This window comes from Leuciscus leuciscus (assembly GCF_965113295.1).
Source record: "Leuciscus leuciscus genome assembly, chromosome: 2".
Classification (NCBI taxonomy): Eukaryota; Metazoa; Chordata; class Actinopteri; order Cypriniformes; family Leuciscidae; genus Leuciscus; species Leuciscus leuciscus.
The window spans coordinates 4,651,867-4,672,495 of record NC_138726.1 but is presented as its reverse complement, the minus strand read 5'-3'; the positions used below and the strand labels follow the sequence as shown (position 1 = coordinate 4,672,495).

General features: G+C 41.1%; 1 protein-coding gene across 1 annotated transcript; it reads right to left on the bottom strand.

The window, feature by feature from the left end:
• Positions 1–3,845: 3,845 nt before the first annotated feature.
• Positions 3,846–15,412, bottom strand: LOC309492140 (zinc finger MYM-type protein 1-like). Its single transcript, XM_082160996.1, has 4 exons — positions 14,518–15,412; positions 13,061–14,148; positions 12,465–12,570; positions 3,846–5,140 (listed from the first exon to the last, which is right to left on the bottom strand). Exons 2-4 carry the CDS (start codon positions 13,879–13,881, stop codon positions 4,613–4,615), a joined length of 1,455 nt encoding a protein of 484 aa, XP_082017122.1. The 5' UTR covers positions 13,882–14,148; positions 14,518–15,412; the 3' UTR covers positions 3,846–4,612.
• Between the last annotated feature and the right edge of the window lie 5,217 nt (positions 15,413–20,629).

Genomic DNA, 20,629 nt, shown 5'->3' with positions numbered 1-20,629 from the left:
GGCAGGTTGAATTTCCTCAGCTGACGCAGGAAGTACAGTCTCTGTTGGGCTTTCTTCACAATAGAGTCTATGTGAGTGTCCCACTTCAGATCCTGAGAGATGGTGGTGCCCAGGAACCTGAATGACTCTACTGCAGTCACAGTGCTGTCCATGATGGTGAGTGAAGGGAGTGCAGGGGGGTTTCTCCTGAAGTCCACGATCATCTCCACTGTTTTGAGCGTGTTCAGCTCCAGGTTGTTATAACTGCACCAAAGAGCCAGCTGCTCCACCTCCTGTCTGTACGCAGACTCGTCACCGTTCCGGATGAGTCCGATAACAGTAGTGTCGTCCGCAAACTTCAGGAGCTTGACAGAGGTGTCTTTAGAGGTGCAGTCATTTGTGTACAGGGAGAAGAGCAGTGGTGAGAGAACACATCCCTGTGGAGCACCGGTGCTGATGGTGCGGCTGTCGGACGTGATTTTGCCCATTCTGACTAGCTGTTGTCTGTCTGTCAGTATATATATATATATATATATATATGAAGACTTCAGATGCAAAAGCCTCTAAGTGCCATCTGAAATTTCCTTCTAGAATGATCATTTTTATCAAGCTTGTATGTTTGTTCACTTATTTCACTTTAATGGCAATGAAAATTACCTATTAATTGTCATTAAAGTGAAATTACTGAACTTAAATATACAAGCTTGATAAAAATACAAATTTTAGAAGAAAATTTCATATGGCACTTAGAGGCTTTTGCATCTGAAGTCTTCATATATATACACAGATAGGGCTGTAATCTCCCAGTCGATTAGTTGATTATTGGTCGATACATTCTGGCTCGAACACAATTCTGATTGGTCGATTTTTTGCCGCGTTCATTTCATCAGTTTTGCCGCGTTCATTTCATCAGGTGGAAAGCACTAATTGCTAATGGGGGTGTTTTCAGAGCACCCCTCACAGGTAACAGTCTGTCTTCAGAACACCCCCTTGTTTTCACTTCTTTTGGATTAGCCCAACCCACTGGAGAAGAGAGACAGATTGAAGAAAGTAGGCTACTAGAAGGTTTGCTGAATATTATAACTTGATCTGGTTTGTTTAATAAATATTCTTTTTTTATTTTTATTAAAGTGGACGTGCCTTTTGTGTTTAAGAGTAAACGCTTTAAGTTATTAGAGTTCGGGATCGTTGCGTCACGCCGCAATGCATTGTGGGAATCACGGTACGGAAGTAGATGTACTGTATAGTAGGCAGTAGGTAACGTTGATCATTTGGTCATTAATTTAGGTTATTTTTTGGAAAATGGTTCAGTATTGCTGTATTGTGAACTGCTGTAATCGGTCTCATGATCGACAGGGCAAACGCCTCATAAATCATATTAGTTTTCCCTATTTTCGTCGGATGGCTTGGGTCGCCGCTGGTCGTCAATATACTAGCAGCTACCGGGCGAAAACAGTGGATTATTGCACGTATGATAAATTACTCCTGAAGTGTAACAAACCCGCATAGACAAGCTTCGTAGCTCACAGAATCTGACAAGTGTTTGTGTCACCACTGATGCTTGGTTAACGGTGCGAACGATTGTTTTCTCCGCGTTTACTTTGTAGATCTGCAGATCTTGCACTCATTCATTTGTGAAATGCAAGTGAGCCTCCAGTGACAAGTTTTTAAATTGATCGGAGCAGAGACTTCAAACAGAAAGCACAAAGCCTTTCTTTAAAGTGAATTTCGTTTTGCATTAATTTGTATTTTAATAAATATATCTATATAGAAATGTCTACTTTTAAACAAACAATTCAAAACGTAAGGAAACAGACAGCTCTCTGCTTGTGTACGTTAATCCGTATGCAATGTGCATTTCTCTCTGGCGCGTTCACTAACGTTACAGCGAAGATCGCCAGTCGTCAACCTCATCTTTGCAGCCGACTAAAAAAAAAAAAAAAAAAACCCACTTGTTTATTAATAAACAATTAAAATGTGTGTGTGTGTGTGTGTGTGTGTGTGTGTGTGTGTGTGTGTGTGAACGTTGTTGCCGAGGGCACATGAAATTGTTAATCCGGCCCTGGATAGGAGAAAATATCAGGGAAACTGAGGCTTGGTAAGTTTTCATATTACTCCAGGCTTTGTTCATAGGGATCAATTCCGCCTATAATCAACTTTTTTTTAAAGTAGCGTTGTTTGGCTTCATTATGAAGTTTGTCCGTATATGGTATAGCCAACTTTTTTGTGTCACGGTCCATAACTCTTTCTGGATACCGGCCGGCTACGCTAATATCTTATAAACAGGCTTTTGCGGTGCCTCTAAAATGGCCGCCATTACCCACAATGCACCATTCCATAACATCTACGCCCGAGCTCTATAGTCTATTCGTGTCTCAGCCGCGAAGCTGTGCTCCTATGTTCAGCCTCGCTCTGTGCGAGCTTCCCAGAGCGGCTGAAATGATAGTGTCTGTCAGTTATTATAATACATATGACAAAAACAATTGTCTAAATGATGTTGCATATTCCTCAAAAGTTCATGTGATGATATCACTAGTTGACAACATGATAGTACTATTTTCGGAAATCATAGGCTATGATATTGCGCAGGTGCACGTGATGCAACGCTGTCAGAGCCGACAGACTCGTGTGTCAGACTCATTTCAGTGCAAAATAATTAGGTCAAAAACGATTTAATATACTGCAAATAGCCTAGTAGTTTTTTTTATGTTTATTTATTATTCATTTAGGCGGACAACAACGGCTACCAATTGCTGCGCACAGTGCGCAGCTAATTAATTTAACGTTGTTTTTTTCCCTAACGTCATTTTTAGTCGAAAATTTCAGGACTTCAGTCGACCATCATTTAATAAGTTGGTTATAGTGAATTCCTGCCACCCTACTGCTTTAAATTCTTCCTTAAGAATCCTCCTTTCTTTATTATAAGCCTTACATTTCTTCAATACATGTTCTACTGTCTCCTCTATTAAACAGACATCACATAAACCTGTGTTATGCTTCCCTATAATGTGTAAAGTATGATTTAGATTTGAACAGTGGCGGCTGGTGAAAAATATGTTAGGTGGGGCTGTGTCATATTCGGTTATTTTAAATAGCTTGGCCTTGGTAACCATGGGACACCAGGTCTTATTCGGTTGTTAAGTCGTGACGTAACCACTCTCCGATAATACTCTTTCCGGGTCCAAAGTCCAGGTCCTCTCTACCTACCTACCGCTTTCGCTAGTGTTTTGGTTATTATTGAGTGTTTTTACAATGCCCGTGTCCCGAGCTAACTCACTTCAACCTCGTAAATCTTCTTTTTCATTGATGCCTGGACTCTACCCTTAATTATGTCACCTGAGTGATGAGCTACACTAACCATTCTGTTGGTGTTAAAGGAATTTAAACCCTTTTTGACCGCCAAGGGTGCCTCACTAAGAAGGACGTGATCGTAAATAAATGTACAGGTTCCACCATTGTTATTTCTGGACGAGAGGAGCGCTTGGACCCGGAAAAGGCTAAACGTCACGCGTGACGTCAGACTTAACAATCGGATAGCGTTGTGGCTCCCAGGTTGTGGAATGCTTTTGCTCAAGACGTCTGTCAAGCATTCACCCTTCTCTCCTTCAAAAACCTTTTTTTTTTTGACTGAATATTACTCTTTAGCTCAGAATCTTTAAATTTTACCTTATTATGAATGTTTATGTTACTTGCTTGAATCTTTAACCTAACTTTGTAACTGACCTCACCTCTGTATATTTATATCTGCCCTTATGTCTATCTTTGATGTTGAGGTTTATTTAGTTCAATTCCTTAACCCAGGCCTATATTGTAAAGCGACCTTGTTGGAAAGGCTATATAAATAAAAAAATCCTATTATAATTAATAACCACCCAGGCTACCAGTGCTCTGTGAAAAGTAATTATTTAATGCCAATATTAAAAGGTTGAGGCATTTTTGCACAAAAACAAACATATTGCACAAACTTTCTATTTGCATTTGAAATTTAACTCAAACAAAATACTTAGTGATTAATTAGCTGACTAAATACAACTATTACCTGCAACAATTTTGAGTGATTTTAAACAAATGTTCCACAAAATGTACAGTAAATAACAAACATAGAATTAAAGGGATAGTTCACCCACAAATGGTAAAACCATTTTTCTTTTTGAAAAAAGAATACCGGTAATAAAAAAGGAAATTTCTCTGACATTTCTTTCTTTTTGCTGTATCGAAAACGTACCGAACCATTTTTGGGTGAACTATCCCTTTAAACGGATACTCGCCCTCATGTTGTTTCAAACCTTTATGAATTTCTTTCTTCTGCTAAACAGAAAGTAAGATATTTAGAAGAATGTCAGTTACCAGACAGTTTTAGATACCATTGACTTCCATAGTATATTTTTTTCTTTCTATGGAAGTCAATGGTATCTAAAACTGTCTGGTAACTGACATTCTTCTAAATATCTTACTTTCTGTTTAGCAGAAGAAAGAAATTCATAAAGGTTTGAAACAACATGAGGGTGAATATATGATGACAGAATTTTCATTTTTCAGTGGAGTATCCCTTTAAGACAATTTATATTTATAAAATTACTATGTACAAAGAAACTGTGTGTGTGTGTGTGTGTGTGTGTGTGTGTGTGTGATCTCATTTGTACAGGAATTTTGCTCTTCTCTCCTTCTGAGTGGCAAACCTCTCAATGACCCTTTTGTTGAAGTCAGGAATGTCCCTGATAAGTTTCTTCTCCATGGAGAGCATCGCCAGAGCATTCAGGCGATCCTGCGTCATGGTGTTTCTCAGGAAAGTCTTGATCCTCTTTAAAGTAGAGAAGCACCTCTCAGACTCAGCTGTAGTCATGGGTGTGGTGATGAGGATCTTGAGAAGACTGACAGTCTCTGTGAAAGTGCTCTGAAGGTTGTTCTCAATGAAAAACTGGTACAGAGGTACTGCACCACTGCAAGCATTGAACTCGTCGTTCTCATAGATAAGGGACAGTTCTGTTTTGAGCTTGGCCTTGTTCAGCATGGGGTATGCCTCCACTGTTGTTTCAAGCGCTGTGTCAGGGAACTTCACACAGTGTTGTGGGAAGAGCTCTCCATGCAGCAGTGTTGCGCTGATGAGGTGCTGGGTGAAGGAGAACCGCTCCTTGGCATGGGTCAGGATGGTATCACATACCTGTAAAAGATTCATCAGCATAAATTTCCAATATAGCCATTTTAATGAAAGTGATTCTGACTGAACGAGTCAAGTATGATTATTAAAGGGATAGTTCACCCAAAAATGAAAATTGTGTCATCATTTACTCACCCTCAAGTTGTTTCAAACCTGTATGAATTTCTTTCTTCTGCTGAACACAAAAAAAGATATTTTGAAGAATGTCGTCAACCAGACAGTTGATGGACCCCATTGACTTCCATAGTATTTTTTTTTTCCAACTATGGAAGTCAATGGGGACCATCAACAGTCTGATTACTGACATTCTTCAAAATATCTTTCTTTGTGTGCAGCAGAAGAAAGAAATTCATACAGGTTTGAAACAACTTGAGGGTGAGTAAATGACACAATTTTCATTTTTGGGTGAACTATACCTTTAAAGGTTTTAAGGTTAGTTAGGGGCAATCAATCAAATTATGTCATGGCGGCGCGTGCAGACGCAGCGGCTCGGAGCTCCCAGATATACAGCAGCGTTTTTGTTTTTTTAAGTATATTTAGTCAATTTTATCAGGCACTAACTCAACAAATACACTATGGACGAGCTGAACTGCTTAAAATCGGGAATCAGTATCAGGATTACTCACCTGGAAACCTACATTTCATTTCACCGGAGATTCTGCGCTCTGAGGAGCTTAGCGGAACGCTCATCATACCGCCTGTGAGGCGTCGAAGACGGCGAAGAGACCGGAAGCAAAAGCGGGGAAAGAGAGCCGGAGTACGGGCTAGGCTACAAGCTAACCCACACAGACCATCGCTTCCGAGTCTCTTTCTTACAAACGCCCGGTCACTCGTGAACAAGATGGATGAAATGAGACTTAGGATAATTTCACAGTGCCTTAACAACTGTGTTATGGTAATCACAGAGACTTGGCTGGATAATGCTGTTCCCGATGCGGCTATCGAGTTAGCGGGCCGCTCTGTATACAGAGCAGACAGAACGGCCGATTCTGTTAAGAACAAAGGTGGCGGAGTGTGTATATACATTAATAATGACTGGTGTACATCGGTGGACATTATTAGGTCACATTGCTCTTTGGACATCATGCAGACCTTTTTACACCCCGAGAGAGTTTACTGCTATTGTTATCACAGCTGTTTATATACCACCACGGGCTAATGTTAAGCTAGTGCTAGAAGAGCTGCATGAAGCTATCAACAGCCAGCTGGATGCATACCCGGAGGGAGCTGTAATTGTAGCGGGGGACTTTAATCATGTGGATTTAAAAACGGTGATGCCCAAACTATACACCAGTATACACTTTCCAACGAGAGATAATAATATATTGGATCAAGTTTACACCAACATCCCAAGAGCTTATAAAGCAGCCCCATCTCCACACCTGGGCTTGTCAGATCACATCTCTATAAACCTGATGCCATCCTATAGACCTTTGATCTGCAGAACAAGACCAACTGTCAAAACGGTCCAGGTCTGGAATGAGGAATCTACTGCACGTCTGCAGGACTGTTTCGGAAATACAGACTGGGATTTGTTTGCGAGTACAGATTTGGAAGAATATAGCTCATCTGTTTTAGCATACATAGCCTTCTGCACTGATACTGTGTTAACGACCAAGACCAGAATGGTGTACCCAAATCAAAAACCATGGCTTGATGGGAATGTATACTCATTACTGAAAGTGAGGAATGCTGCCTATAGGGGACAGGCTGGCTTACAGTAATGCTCGGAGAGATCTCAAGAAGGGCATAAAAGCAGCAAGACACAGGTATCAACAACGCATCGAGGGCCATTTTAAAGATAATAACCCCCGCAGTATGTGGACAGGCATTAAAGCTCTATAAGACTATAAGAACAGCCCCTCCTTGTCCGACCATGATGCCACACTTCCTGACACCTTGAACCAGTTCTTTGCGCGCTTTGACGGTCACTCCAACAGCGTGGAAATCCAGATAACACCATCACCCAGAGAGGAGCCGGTACTTGTCCTCGAATGCCATCAGGTGAGATCCACGCTAAGGAGGATCAATGTCAATAAAGCAGCAGGACCAGACAAAGTTCCAGGTCGCACGCTGAAGTCATGTGCTGACCAACTGGCGGGGGTGTTCACCAGCATCTTCAATCTGTCTTTGCAGCAGGCTGTAGTCCCAACATGCCTAAAATCAACTACTATTATTCCCATGCCCAAAAAACGGTCAGTAAAATGTCTGAATGACTATCGCCCAGTCGCTCTGACACCAATTATCATGAAGTGCTTTGAGAAACTGGTTCTTTCACACATCAAAGCCAACATCCCTGCTGACCTGGACAGTCTACAGTTTGCTTACTGTAAGAACAGATCTACAGAGGATGCAATCTCAATTGCACTTCACACCAGTCTTACTCATTTGGAGCATCCCAATACATATGTTAGGATGCTATTTGTAGATTTCAGCTCGGCTTTTAATACCATCGTGCCATGCAAACTTGTAAACAAGCTGAATGACCTGGGACTAAACACCACACTCTGTTCATGGATTTTGGATTTCCTCACTAACAGACCACAGAATGTCAGGGTGGGCAGTCATACATCATCTGTTATCACCATTAACACAGGAGCACCGCAGGGATGCGTTCTTAGTCCAGCTCTTTTCACCCTATTCACACACGACTGTAAATCCATCCACTCCTCTTCTAACACCATAGTGAAGTTTGCTGATGATACCACTATAGTGGGAAGGATATCAGGAAACAATGAGTCTCACTACAGAGAGGATGTCCAACATCTAATCAAATGGTGTGTGAACAACGGTCTGGTTCTGAACACTGCCAAAACAAAGGAGATCGTGGTAGACTACAGGAGAGTCAAGAAAATAACATCACTCCCCCTCTACATAAATGGTGAGGAAGTTGAGAGGGTGAATGACATCAAATTCCTGGGTCTACATATAACAAAAGATCTCACATGGACCATTAACACATCCCACTTAGTGAAGAAAGCGCAGCAGAGACTTTTTTTCCTAAGAAAACTTAAAAAAGCAAAAGTGCCAACCCAGCTCTTAGTAAATTTTTACAGGAGCACAATAGAGAGCATCCTCTGTTATTGCATCACAGTGTGGTACTCCAGCTGCACTGCAGAAAACCGCCGAGCTTTGACCCGGACCGTCAAAACTGCTCAGAGGATCATAGGAATCAAACTCCCGAACCTTGATATGATCTATGATAGCCGCCTACGAAAGCGAGCTAGCAACATCATCAAGGATTCAACTCATCCAGGACATAGGGCCCTATCTTGCACCCAGCGCAATTGACTTTGTACAGCGACGCATGTATCATTCCTATTTTGCACCCGCGCAAAGCGGACTTTTCCCTCCTCAGACGCGCGTCGGTTAACTAAGAAATACACTTGCGCTCCCCGGGGCGGTTCAGCGCAAAGAGGAGGCGTGTTCTGGCGCAAACGTTCCCTCATGCTATTTTCCTGTTCCATAAAACAATTGCGCCACTGACCAGAAAAAACCTAGTCTAAAGTCAGTGGCGCGTTGCGCGTTGTTCATTATGCTATTTTAAGGGCGCATGCTTGACCATAATGTATAGCGTGCACAACGCGCATATACTTTGCTTATGTAATCTACACAGATGCAACAGTTATTTTTGCACATCATAAATTGTTACAATAAAAAATATTAACACATGAGATGACGGAAATCATTGTGGTGTGCACGAAGATGTGAAAAAATAGGCATAAATGTAGCTTACAAATTTTTCAGGCTAATTGTAGTAATTAAGGATCAGACCTGTTTGCCCAATAGTGGCAAGACATATATGTATATAAGGACCTCTGACAAATTGGTTTGTCCGTCAAGAACCAGGAAAAAAAAAATCGGAAGACTGTGAAATCACCTTTACCATAATGTAAGTAGCCTACATTAAAAACCTTAGTCTTCAACTTACCAGTTAAGTTGAGCTTGCTCATATTTTTTTCTTTTGCACAGTGAGATGGAGTATGTCTTGGGACAAAGAATTAGACGCCGGAGGGAGAGGGTATACCGGCCCAGACAGACCTACCTCTCCCTCAGTGAGGAGGAATGCGTACGTAAGCTACGTCTGACCCGCCAGGCTGTGACAGACATCTGCCATCTCCTGGCAGATGAGCTGGGGACTGATGCACCCTGTCCCTATGCCTTCCCAGTTGCAGTAAAGGTTACAGCGGCATTGTATTTCTATGCATCTGGGTCGTTCCAGCACCCCCTTAGCTCCATTGGAGGCATTTCACAATCTGCCATAAGTTCGGCTATACATGCAGTTACATCAGGTCTAGTCCGACATGCTGGGGAATACATCAAATTCCCCGTCACACCTGACAGCCAGGAAAGAGCAAAGCAGGCATTTTGTGCGAAGTATGGGTTCCCTGGTGTCCTTGGTGTTATAGACTGCACCCATGTGCAGCTACGTGCCCCATCAGAAAACGCACTTGTATACATCAACCGCAAGGGAACCTATTCAATCAACGTACAAGTCATTTGCGATGCTTATAGTAAAATCACCCATGTCTTTGCGAATTATCCTGGCTCGAGCCACGACTCATTCATACTGGCAAACTCTGCCATTCCTGCCATCTTCGAGGGGAATCCCCCGTTGGATGGGTGGCTGTTAGGGGACAACGGGTATCCGTTAAAGACATGGCTGATGACACCATTTTTGATGCCAGCAACAATGAGTGAAATGCACTTTAATCGAAAACACACACAAACACGCTGTGTAATTGAACGAACGTTCGGCATGCTGAAAATGCGCTTCAGGTGTTTGGATAGATCAGGAGGCACTTTACAGTACAGTCCTCAAAAAGTCGCAGCATTCTTTGTGGCGTGTTGTGTTTTACACAACATTTCCATAAATCAAGGTTGTGTTGTTGACATAGATGAGGAAATATTAGAGGACTTAAGGGGACGTGATGGTGAACTGCATGTGCCGATGCCACTTAACCCAAATGCCCCAGCAGCAGCACGGGAGAGGAGAGCTTATTTGGCAGAAGAGCTGCTGCATCGTCTATAGTGAGGTAAGCAAAGTTATCTCGGTCTATGTTATACTACATTGCAACAATATAACCATACTCGTGATTCAGAGAGAACGAGTCCAAAACATTCAAAAGTATTTATTCGTGACATTTCTTTATATTTTGTCAAAAAGAAAAATCAATAGCAAACAGTAATTGATAAAAAAAGGAAAATGAGGTTAAAAATATTTAAACAGAAAAACTTTATTTATTTTTCCCTCCTCTGGTAGTTTTGCGACGCGCGCCACGGCGGGATTGGACACCTGAGGGTCCGGGAATGGCATTGCGCGATGTGCACCTGGTGGAACGAGTGGACGGAGATGGAGTGGGGGAAGGAGGAAGAGGCACAACAGGAGGAGGAAGAGGCACAACCGGAGGTGGTGGTGCGCTTGAAGGGCCACGCTCCATGGCTGCAGCAATCCTCTCCAGGCTTGAGGAGATGCACCCGAGAGGCCGCAGTAACATCGCCATCCGGTCAAGATGATCATTCAAACTTTGCCGCATCCCAGACAGCTCCCGCTCCAGCATTTCAAATCCGGTTTGTTGGAGCTGCAGGAATGGGTGGTCCTCCGGTCTAGCGATGCTGCCACGGCGTGTAGTGGGTCTGGACCTTGATGGTTGCGCTGTTCCCTCCTCAGATGGCCGGTGCGCACGGCTCGCGAGGCCAGGGTCTTCCTGCGAAGCTGTTACATTGTTTTTATTTATTGTGTGGCTGCATTACATTTTTTTTTTCATGTAAATAACGAATAAAATATTTTCATAAGAAACCTTATTGTATGTGAACTTGTGTACCTTGGGGTTGGACTGCTTGCGTTTCTGGTTGGGTGCCGATTTCAAAGCCCCCAAATCCTTCAACGCTTTCAGCGGTGAGGGTGGACGCAGCGATGTCCTCTGCTGGCGTCAGGTCCTGAGTAGAGGCAGATCCACCTCCCGTTACACGGCGTGCCCGATTGATGCTGGCAAGCTTGGACTTCCCCCGTCTTCTGATGTCATTGTAGCGCTTGCGGCACTGTTGCGACGTCCTGGGGATGCCAGCTGATGAAACAATTGTGGCTATTTCCTCCCACGCCTGTTTAACCGACGCTGATTTGGGTGGGTTTCTCCCATCCCCAAACAACATAACTTCTCTGTCTTTCACTGCTCTTACAAGAACATCAGTGTCCTCGGCTGTGAACCGCTCCAGGCGTGCGCCTGGTAAATCCGCCATAATAATATCAATCCGTCATGAAACTTGCGCACCTGCTCTTAAAGGGAATGTGAGATGACGCTTTGATTGGTTTATTTCACGTTACGCCCAAACCACACCTATGAGTAATGAAGCTACTTCAGACCAACCCTTTTTAGATTTGCGCCTGGCGCAAGTGTCATTTATCCCGCCGGGAAAATAGCAACAGCGCCAAGACCCGCCCACAAAGTTACTTGCGCTTTGCGCTTTGACACTTGCGTTTCAGATCGTTAAAATAGGGCCCATAGTCTTTTTGCACCCCTCCCATCAGGGAAAAGATACAGAACACTCAGAACCCGTACGAACAGACTTAAGAACAGCTTTTTCCCTAGAGCTGTAGCCTGTGCCACCCCCCCGACACATAAATAGTTAATCTTTCCTCTCTTTGCCCTCTCTCATGTTTGCTGCTAATGTACAAAAATACTCATCGGACATTAATGTTTGCACTATATTATCAAATATACTGTAAATACTGTTACATTTCTATCCTTAAATTTATCTTGTTGATTATATTAAGTGCCTTTTTAATTATTTATTTATTTGTATATTTATACTTTATATTTTATATTTTTATTACATCTATTATGTTATGTGTGCTGTTTTTGTTTTGTTTTTATGGCTGCTGAACTCTGTGAGTTACCAAACAAATTTCGTTGTATAACTACAATGACAATAAAGTTTCTCTCTTAAAACCATTATTTCTAATTGCACTTTACACTAAGTTTACTTCTCCTCACTAGTTCCCTGTTGGTTTCCGTTACAAAACAAGGTTTAATTTAAATATATAAACCACTTTTTTTTCTGTCACATGTGACAATTCTTTACACACTGAATTTCTTTTCAATGAAAACTGCTATTATTTTGCTGCTTGTGACTGCTTTGTCATAAACCTGAATCTACTGAACTAACAAGAATATAAATTCTAGACCACCTGGTCCATCAATCGATCAGTCAGATGTAGGAATATGCCATCCTAAGGTTTGTTTTATTTTTTTATTACATAGCTACATACCACCACAGACATAAAAATCTTTGTAGAGGAAACACTGACTGTTACATCTCAACTTACCTCTGTAGCCAGCCTCTGTTGTTCTCCTGTTCCCAGTATCCTCCGTCGCTTTATAGGCTGCTGCTGGTCCGATGCACCATCACCACACAAAGAGGGAATAGAGGCCCTGGTCCAAAAATAGAGTTTAAGTTGTTAACCTGTCATCAGACTTCTTAACTCCCACAAGTGCACATCCACTGACTCATATACACACATAAGGACTATGCCTATCAGCTAGTCATCTGTGATGTACATAATATTACATTGTTATCATTGTTCTATTATATTTCTAAGCTGGATGCATTCTGATGTGTCCTGTGTAAATTATAGTCTCTAAATGACAAGTTAATATTTAATAACAACCTTCTAGAAATTGACCTGGTGGACACCTGAATAAGCCTGTTGTTAGAAACTGTTTTTGATAACTCCTTTACCTTCATTATTATCCAAATCTAATAGTCTCTTTGCTTTTAAAATACTGAAACGCATATAATTGTAATGGGCTTATGATAATCATCCAGTTGGATGACTAGGCACATTTAGACACAAATCTGGAAATAAGCAAATCACATTTCTAACAAAAGTTTTATCAGCCAATCGTAAATAAAGTTATTTACCTGATCGTTTGCACGCTGTCTGTAAACTTCTGGACAAGTGTTTTGATGAAAACTGCGTCGATGTTCATTTTCTGCAGCTGGTTGAACAGCATGTCCACATGTGGCATGATTTTGTGGAACAGTGCCAGAAAAAAACAGAAAGCCTCGTCTTCAAGCATCCTCACAAAGCCCCCAACCTCTCTGACAGTTAGGGGATCAAAGTTTCCATTATCTCTGATGGTCTGAAAACACTTTAGGAGGTCATCTCTTTGTTTGTACACGGTGTTTACAGCGCGACTGTGGAAGTTCCAACGTGTTGTATGTAGAGGCTCTGGGAAGTCTATGGGCAACCACTTGGTCAAGTACGGTGGTTCGCTTGGGTGACCTGGAGAAGAAAGCAGAAAATCCTGCAAGATCGGAAAACCGATTTTGGGGATGTGTGACGTTGCCTGCTGCATGATGAGATTTAACTGATGCGCGTAACAGTGGACGTAATGAGCGTTGACATGGACATCCATCACCTTGCGCTGCACTCCGCCGGTGGCTCCCCTCATTACATTAGCTCCGTCGTAAGCTTGGCCGATAAGTTTGGCTTTTTGTCCATCTGGGAGTATGACGCTTAGCCTCTCCAGAAGCGCTGTAGCGATGGTGTCTGCCGTGGCATTCTGGATCGAAATAAACTCATAAAACCGCTCTTGCATGTTGTTTTTGCCGTCTAAATAACGTAGCACAAGCACCAGCTGACAGTGGGTGGAAATGTCAGTTGTCTCATCAGCTTGTATGGAGATGAAATCTGCGCTCTTGACTTCCTCCAGAATGTAATCCTTCAGCACTGACAGCATGCAGTCTAATAACTCGTTTTGTATGGTCTTTGACGTACCTTTAAAAACGGTGGCTGTCTTAAGGTGCTCCTCCAGCACGCTGTCGAGTGAAGCAACGAAGTCCACCAGTCCCCTGAAAATGCCAGGATTGTTCGAGGTGTCAGTCTCGTCATGCCCACGCAAGGCCAGCTCATAAGCCCCACAAAACTTCACAGTCGATTATTTTTGATAAGATGTGCCGGTTTTTATCCACCTCCTCGTTGTGTTTCCTCACCGCAACCCTGTGGCCTTCATCAAGCTGCTGTCACGAATCACACACAAAAGAGAGAGATCCAAGTGCAGTTAATTTATTGGGGTAATCCGTACTCACAATCAGTTCAGGCAAATGGTCAAAATCCAATAAGTCAATCCAAGAACATAAAACAAGAACAGGCAGCAAACAGGAACAGAAGTGTGAGGACATTAAACAAGGACTCGACAACTAACACAGAAACAGCCAGGGTATATATACACACACAGATCTAACAAGGTGATGGGAAACAGCTGAGTGCAATGAACTGATGAGTGACAGACAGAATGCTGGGAATTGAAGTCAAATGTGAAAGACACCGTGAGAACGAGGACCTCTAGTGACAACCCAGGGAAACACAACCAGACACTGTGACAGCTGCGTCGCGATGTTAACTCTTCCCAGGATAGCTAGCTTGACGGAATTATCCATGTGTACCTTGGTGTTCTCGTGTTTCGTTACTTTCTCTGACAAGTGCTTCATATCCCTCACTCCGGTAACTGTCCATGCTGGATCTGTCCCCGTATTTTTGAAAAGTATGCACGGAAAGCAAAATAAGGCATTAGCATGAGAACATCCAGCCAACCAAGCCTTTCTGGTATACCAGCTGTGTGAGAAGCCTCGCACGTACTGCTTTCCTTTATCACTTGCCTGCTGTCTGATCGAAATATCTGGTTGATCTGGGCCCAGCTCTTTCACACGGAGTTTATTTACTAAGCTTCGTCTTTCAAACGGATATTGGACAAGAGATTGAATCGAGTTAGAGTCGTCTGGAGTCATTTTGTTCGCCGTTGTAATTTATCATACAGTAAAAATGACGCCCTATAGAATGAAACAAGATACTTTTGTAGTGGCTCGCGCCCATTGCTCGCGCCTCGCGGCCGCGCGCAGTTTGGGGCGCAAGGCAAAGCGCCCATAGCTGACTAGATTTTACCTCGCTGATTGGCTACAGTTTATGTCAAACATTTATATCTAAAATCAGCAATTGGCTAAACTGCTCCAAAGACCCGCCTTTCTGGGGCGCTTTCTCCAGCGCCCCAGAGCTGATCACGTGTACAGATCTAGACGGGACGTGTAGAAAAAACAGACATTTTTAATTTCTATCATATTTTTCACATATACTAGGTGCATTTACTATCTCAAACACACAAATATTGATCATTTGTATATATGATTTATTTATGTATTTACATGTATTTGCCTACAGTCTATGGTATTTGCTCATGGGGGGGGGGCGGCGCCCTAGCGCCCTCTATTGGCCAGCCGCCCCTGATTTTCGGAAATCATAGGTCCTGTTCTTAAATGTGTGAAAATAACTTGCTCTCTTCTACTTAAGCTGTGAATTATATTGCCTCTCTTTATGGTTATTTGGACCTTGTAATGGTGCCGACCTGTATGACACGAGTCCCAAACTGTCTGCCATTTCTTATTGCACGCTTCTAAAATAAAATGTTTTCCTTCTGATCTACTGAGTGAAATGTTTATATTGGGTTCTTTCATTTTGAATGATTCTTTGGCTATTTTGTCTGCTTCCTCATTACCTTGAATTCCCACGTGTGCTGGAACCCACATAAATCGAATTATTATTCCCACCTGTCGTAAACTGTATAACCTGATCATGATTTCTGTTAAAATGTTAGTTCTATTTGTTTCCAATGATTGTAAACTCCCAAGAACTGCCATTGAATCAGAGCATATTATTACTTTATCAGGTCTAACTTCATAAACCCACTCTAGTGCCATTAGAATAGCTGTCATCTCAGTATACTGATGTGCCATCTGTTATCCTTCCAGCCTTCCACACCTTAAACTCTGGAACATAGAATGCAGTCCCTGTCCTTCCAGTCTCAATAGACCAATTATAGGTTTGTAAACATCCGGGATGCGCACGCATCGTGGTTGCAGAAAGACCTGTTTAACAGCTGATCATTACACGGATAAGGATAAGAATAATACTAATAGCTCGATTTAAAACATTTTTTATATATATTTGAGTTCATATTTAATTTTCGGAATGTTCTCCGCGTATTTTTTTTACCACTTTTGGTCCCGACATGCGCAGTAGAACCTGGGTGACGCCGTGTGACGTAGGGTGATAATTCCCCTATACTCTTCGAACCATCTGTATATTTGAAGAAATGAGTAGTGTGAGTTTTTTTATATACTCATTAACATATTTGTTTATATTAACAACTTCATCCATTTCCCTTCTGTTCTCGTGTAATTTTATGTCAATTTCAGGTTGAGCTAGTATCCAAGGTGGAATTGGGGATGATTTTGAGTCTAAACCATCTTCATTAACCTACCCCTTTATTTTCAATGCAAAGCCTTTACATTTACATTTATGCATTTGGCAGACGCTTTTATCCAAAGCGACTTACAAAGCGACCACTTATTACAGGGACAATCCCCCTGGAGCAACGTGGAGTAAAGTGTCTTGCTCAAGGACACACTGGTGGTGACTGCTGGGATCGAACCAGCAACCTTCGATTTACCAGTTTACCAGTTCAGTGGTTTAACCCACTAGACCACCATATCCTTTACCTGTTGCATTTAAAATTTCCCAGCAATCATTCAGGACTTCCCTTACAGGATGATTATCTCTTTGTCCCTGTACATTTTCCAGTATGCCATAGGCAATTTTTGTCGTCTTATAAATAATGGCATTTCTGATGTTTCTACTTGCAATGCTGCAATGGGTGTGGTTTTAACGGCTCCTAAAATTATTCTTAATGCCGTAGCTTGCATGACATCTAGTTTCTTTAACAACGTTGACGATGCTGACTCATAAACAATGCATCCATAGTCTATATGTTGATCGCATAAGACCAATATAAATGCCCTTTAATGACTGTTTGTCAGCACCCCAATCTTGTCCTGCCACTGCTCTCATTAAATTTAAAACTTTACCACAGTTCTTTAATATATAATCTATATGGTCCTTCCAGATTAATTTGTCCCCCTTTTCCTTTATCCCTCAGCTCATCCTAATAAGAATCCTTAGAGCCGAACAAAAGTCCCACTAATTCCCCCTCAAACAAAAAAGCAAAGGCAAATGTTCAAAATCAACATACATGCCGAAAAAATAAATAAACGATAAACATTTTGGCATGGCACACACACACACACATATATATATACAGTATACAATATGTTTTGTGTGTTTGTTTTTACTTAAAGCTGCTGTCCGTAACTTTTTTTGTGTTAAAAATTATCCAATATATATATATATATATATATATATATATATATATATATATATATATATATATATATATATATATATATTAAAAAAAAACATAACCAGCCAGTGTTCAAAACTATCTGCTTGCCTTAGCTCGATTCAAATCGGTTAGCTTTTAATAATGATTTTAATTCCAGTGGTACTGGTGGATTTCCGCGAGAAATTCGAGCATGTCTTTGTGTCATTACGTCACATCTGTATACATAAAGACGAGTCTCGGCTAGTAGGCTATATTGCGTGAATGACAGCTCTCAACCTGTGGTTAGAAGCCTAGTTTTGAGCTGTGCGTAGCTGAATAGTTAGGCCTAAAACTCTATTTTAATGTTGGTCATTTGGTGGTACTTGGAGAACCAAATATTTTCTGAGGTGGTAGAACAACTTCAACTCTTCATAAAAGGTTGAATCATTATCACAAGGGGAGTTGGCTGTTGTTTCCTTTTACTCTTTGTCAAACGTACTACACAAAAACAGCATGATTGCAAAGACATCAAAGACCCCAAACAACATTGTTTTGAAAATATAAAGGCAACTTTGACCATTGTAAAGCACACGCAAACATAACGTAAATCTGTTGACTCTTTGTATAAAACTCAAACAAATTAGTCCAAATAGAGAAAGTTCAAGAGTAGTAAGTCCATGCAAGCAAAATATAAAAAACAAAAATAATACTCAACAGTCCCTTCTCAGTCCTTTTCTGCTTTGAGGTATGTAGGCAATTTAAAGTCCTGATGAAAAAACAATGTCCCCAAAAAGAGAAAAAAAGTATAAATCCACTGGTTCAAGGCCCCACAAAAACAGGTTATCCTCCAGCTAGAAAAAAGTCCCCAGAGTATAGTCCACCACATATATCCCAGACCAGAGCGTGCACATATGAAATGGCTCCAACGTCTAATACACCATGTCTCTCTTCCCAGAGATCATTTTGGACAATTTACTCTGAGCTAGGTTAGCCAAAAAACCATGCCACCTCACCAAACACCTTTCAAAATGGCCACCCCCCCTTTCCTTTATCCCTCGGCTCATCCTAATAAGAATCCTTAGAGCCGGACAAAAGTCCCACTAATTCCCCCTCAAACAAAAAAGCAAAGGCAAATGCTGAAAATCAACATACATGCAGAAAAAATAAATAAACGATAAACATTTTGGCATGGCGCACGCACGCACGCACGCACGTATGGCGTTCCGATCGGCTCTTTATTATGACTTTGCTACATGCATTCGTCTCAATGAACGTCTCACTCAACGTCTTATTTTTTTTTTTTTTTGTGCTATTTATTCCATTCATTTTAAGACGCAGACGTGACGCAGACGTCACGCAGACGTCACGCTGACGTCACGTAAATCACGCGTGGCAGTGAAGTGTCCAGTCAGACGTCACGCGTCATTCACGTGTGGCAGTGAAGTTATTATTATTTATTTTCTCTAACACGTATTTAACACGTATTTAACACTCGACTCAGCACAGCTCAGTGCAGTGTGCCAGCGGTTGCGATCGGTTCTTTAATATGACTGTGCAACATGCACTCGTCTCAATGAACGTGACACTTGCGTCTGTCTTATAACGTGTCGTCTGCGTCTGTGATTTATATATTGGATATTGTGTGTGTGTGTGTGTGTGTGTGTGTGTGTGTGTGTGTGTGTGTTGTTTAACCCACATTTTGAGGGCCAAATGCCCCCTACAAAGATAGAAATATGAAGAAACAAACTTGATATAGGCTATTGCATTTTTATAGCTTATTGTTAGGGTTGTTATTGTGTTTTTAATTTTTTATAGTTTTAAAAGGCCTAGGCTACAGCACTTTGGTAAACTAGAAAACAGACAACTCGATCGTGCAAACACTGTTTCTGTAGATCCTTTAAATAGAAGAATAGAATTGAAAAATAGGCTATATTTTTTATATATAAGTCAATAAGTAAGTAAATAGTTTGTAAACTATTATTTGACTTTTTGTTTATGACGTTTTGCCCCTTTATTAAACATTTAAAATATTCACAAATTAATATGGATTTTCTTTTTAGATTTTACTGGTTTTCTAAGGCCAAATTATTTTCCCGCAGGGCTGAATGAGAAGAAGAGCCATCTCTGGAAACATATAGAGAGCTGATTTAGGCTATAGGTGGTTTATAGGCTAATGATAATAAATGTGTCTGAAAAAATAACGAGGCATTTTAATTGTTTTTATTAATAAACTAGTATTTTCTAATCAGTGTCGGCTGCAAACATATCCATCTCCGCTGTAAAGCGGATGCGCCTTTAGATAGAAATGCACCGTTCATGCGGATTATCAGACAGTATTTGCTTTCGATTCAAATTTGTTCGTTTAAAATTGGACATTTCAAGCTTTATTTTGTTTCAGTTCATTTTTGAGATGCGCTCCAGTTCACGGAGATCATGAAAGCGCGCCTGATTGTTTTCTTTTATTTCACGAAATCAAAACGTTTTCTTGTTATTTTGAGTTTACTCAAATAAAAGTAGTTGCAAATTATGTATTATTTTCTATATGGCCATAAATTATGAGCATTTTAAGTTGTTTCCACTGTTGATAGGAAAATACAAGTGTTCGCGCCCGCGCCTCCGTGCCACGCAGTGCGCGCTCCACTCCGCACAAACCATTGGATATGCGTCAAAATCTTGTGTTGATTTGTGATTATCAAATAAAACCCTGTATTATTATTGTCTAACCTGTATTATGACTGACATATGACGAATTGCTTTGTTCCTTTTTTCGATAAAAGCGTCTTGTAAATATTGTTTGTTCTTTATTTTTTCTTTATTTGTTGTCATTGTTATAAATAACAACGAAATAACATCAGAGAATCTTACAATATAAGTGCAATAAAAACTCCATAAAGTGCAATCCGTTATATCACCAGTCGACAGGGAAATAACAATTGTATAAACAATATACTATGGATTGTGAGATGTTGAAAATAGTACAGCAATGCATTCCCAACTATTAAAGTTGTGTAGAGAGAGAATTTTGGTGTATTTGGTGGGGTGGGTATAAATTGGAGGAATATTTTTTTTCGGCCCGTCCTCAGAACAGCAAGCGATACGTTGTTAATTATTGTATATTGTGTATTAAGTGGAATACTTTAAATTGTCTTAGCGTGCATGCTTAAAGTGATTCTCAATTGTAGCGGGTCCAGGAAAAACGAGGCCCTTTAAAAAAAGTTATATATCTTCATTACCTAGAGATAAAATTAGGGTATACAAAATACAAAAAGTAGTCAAA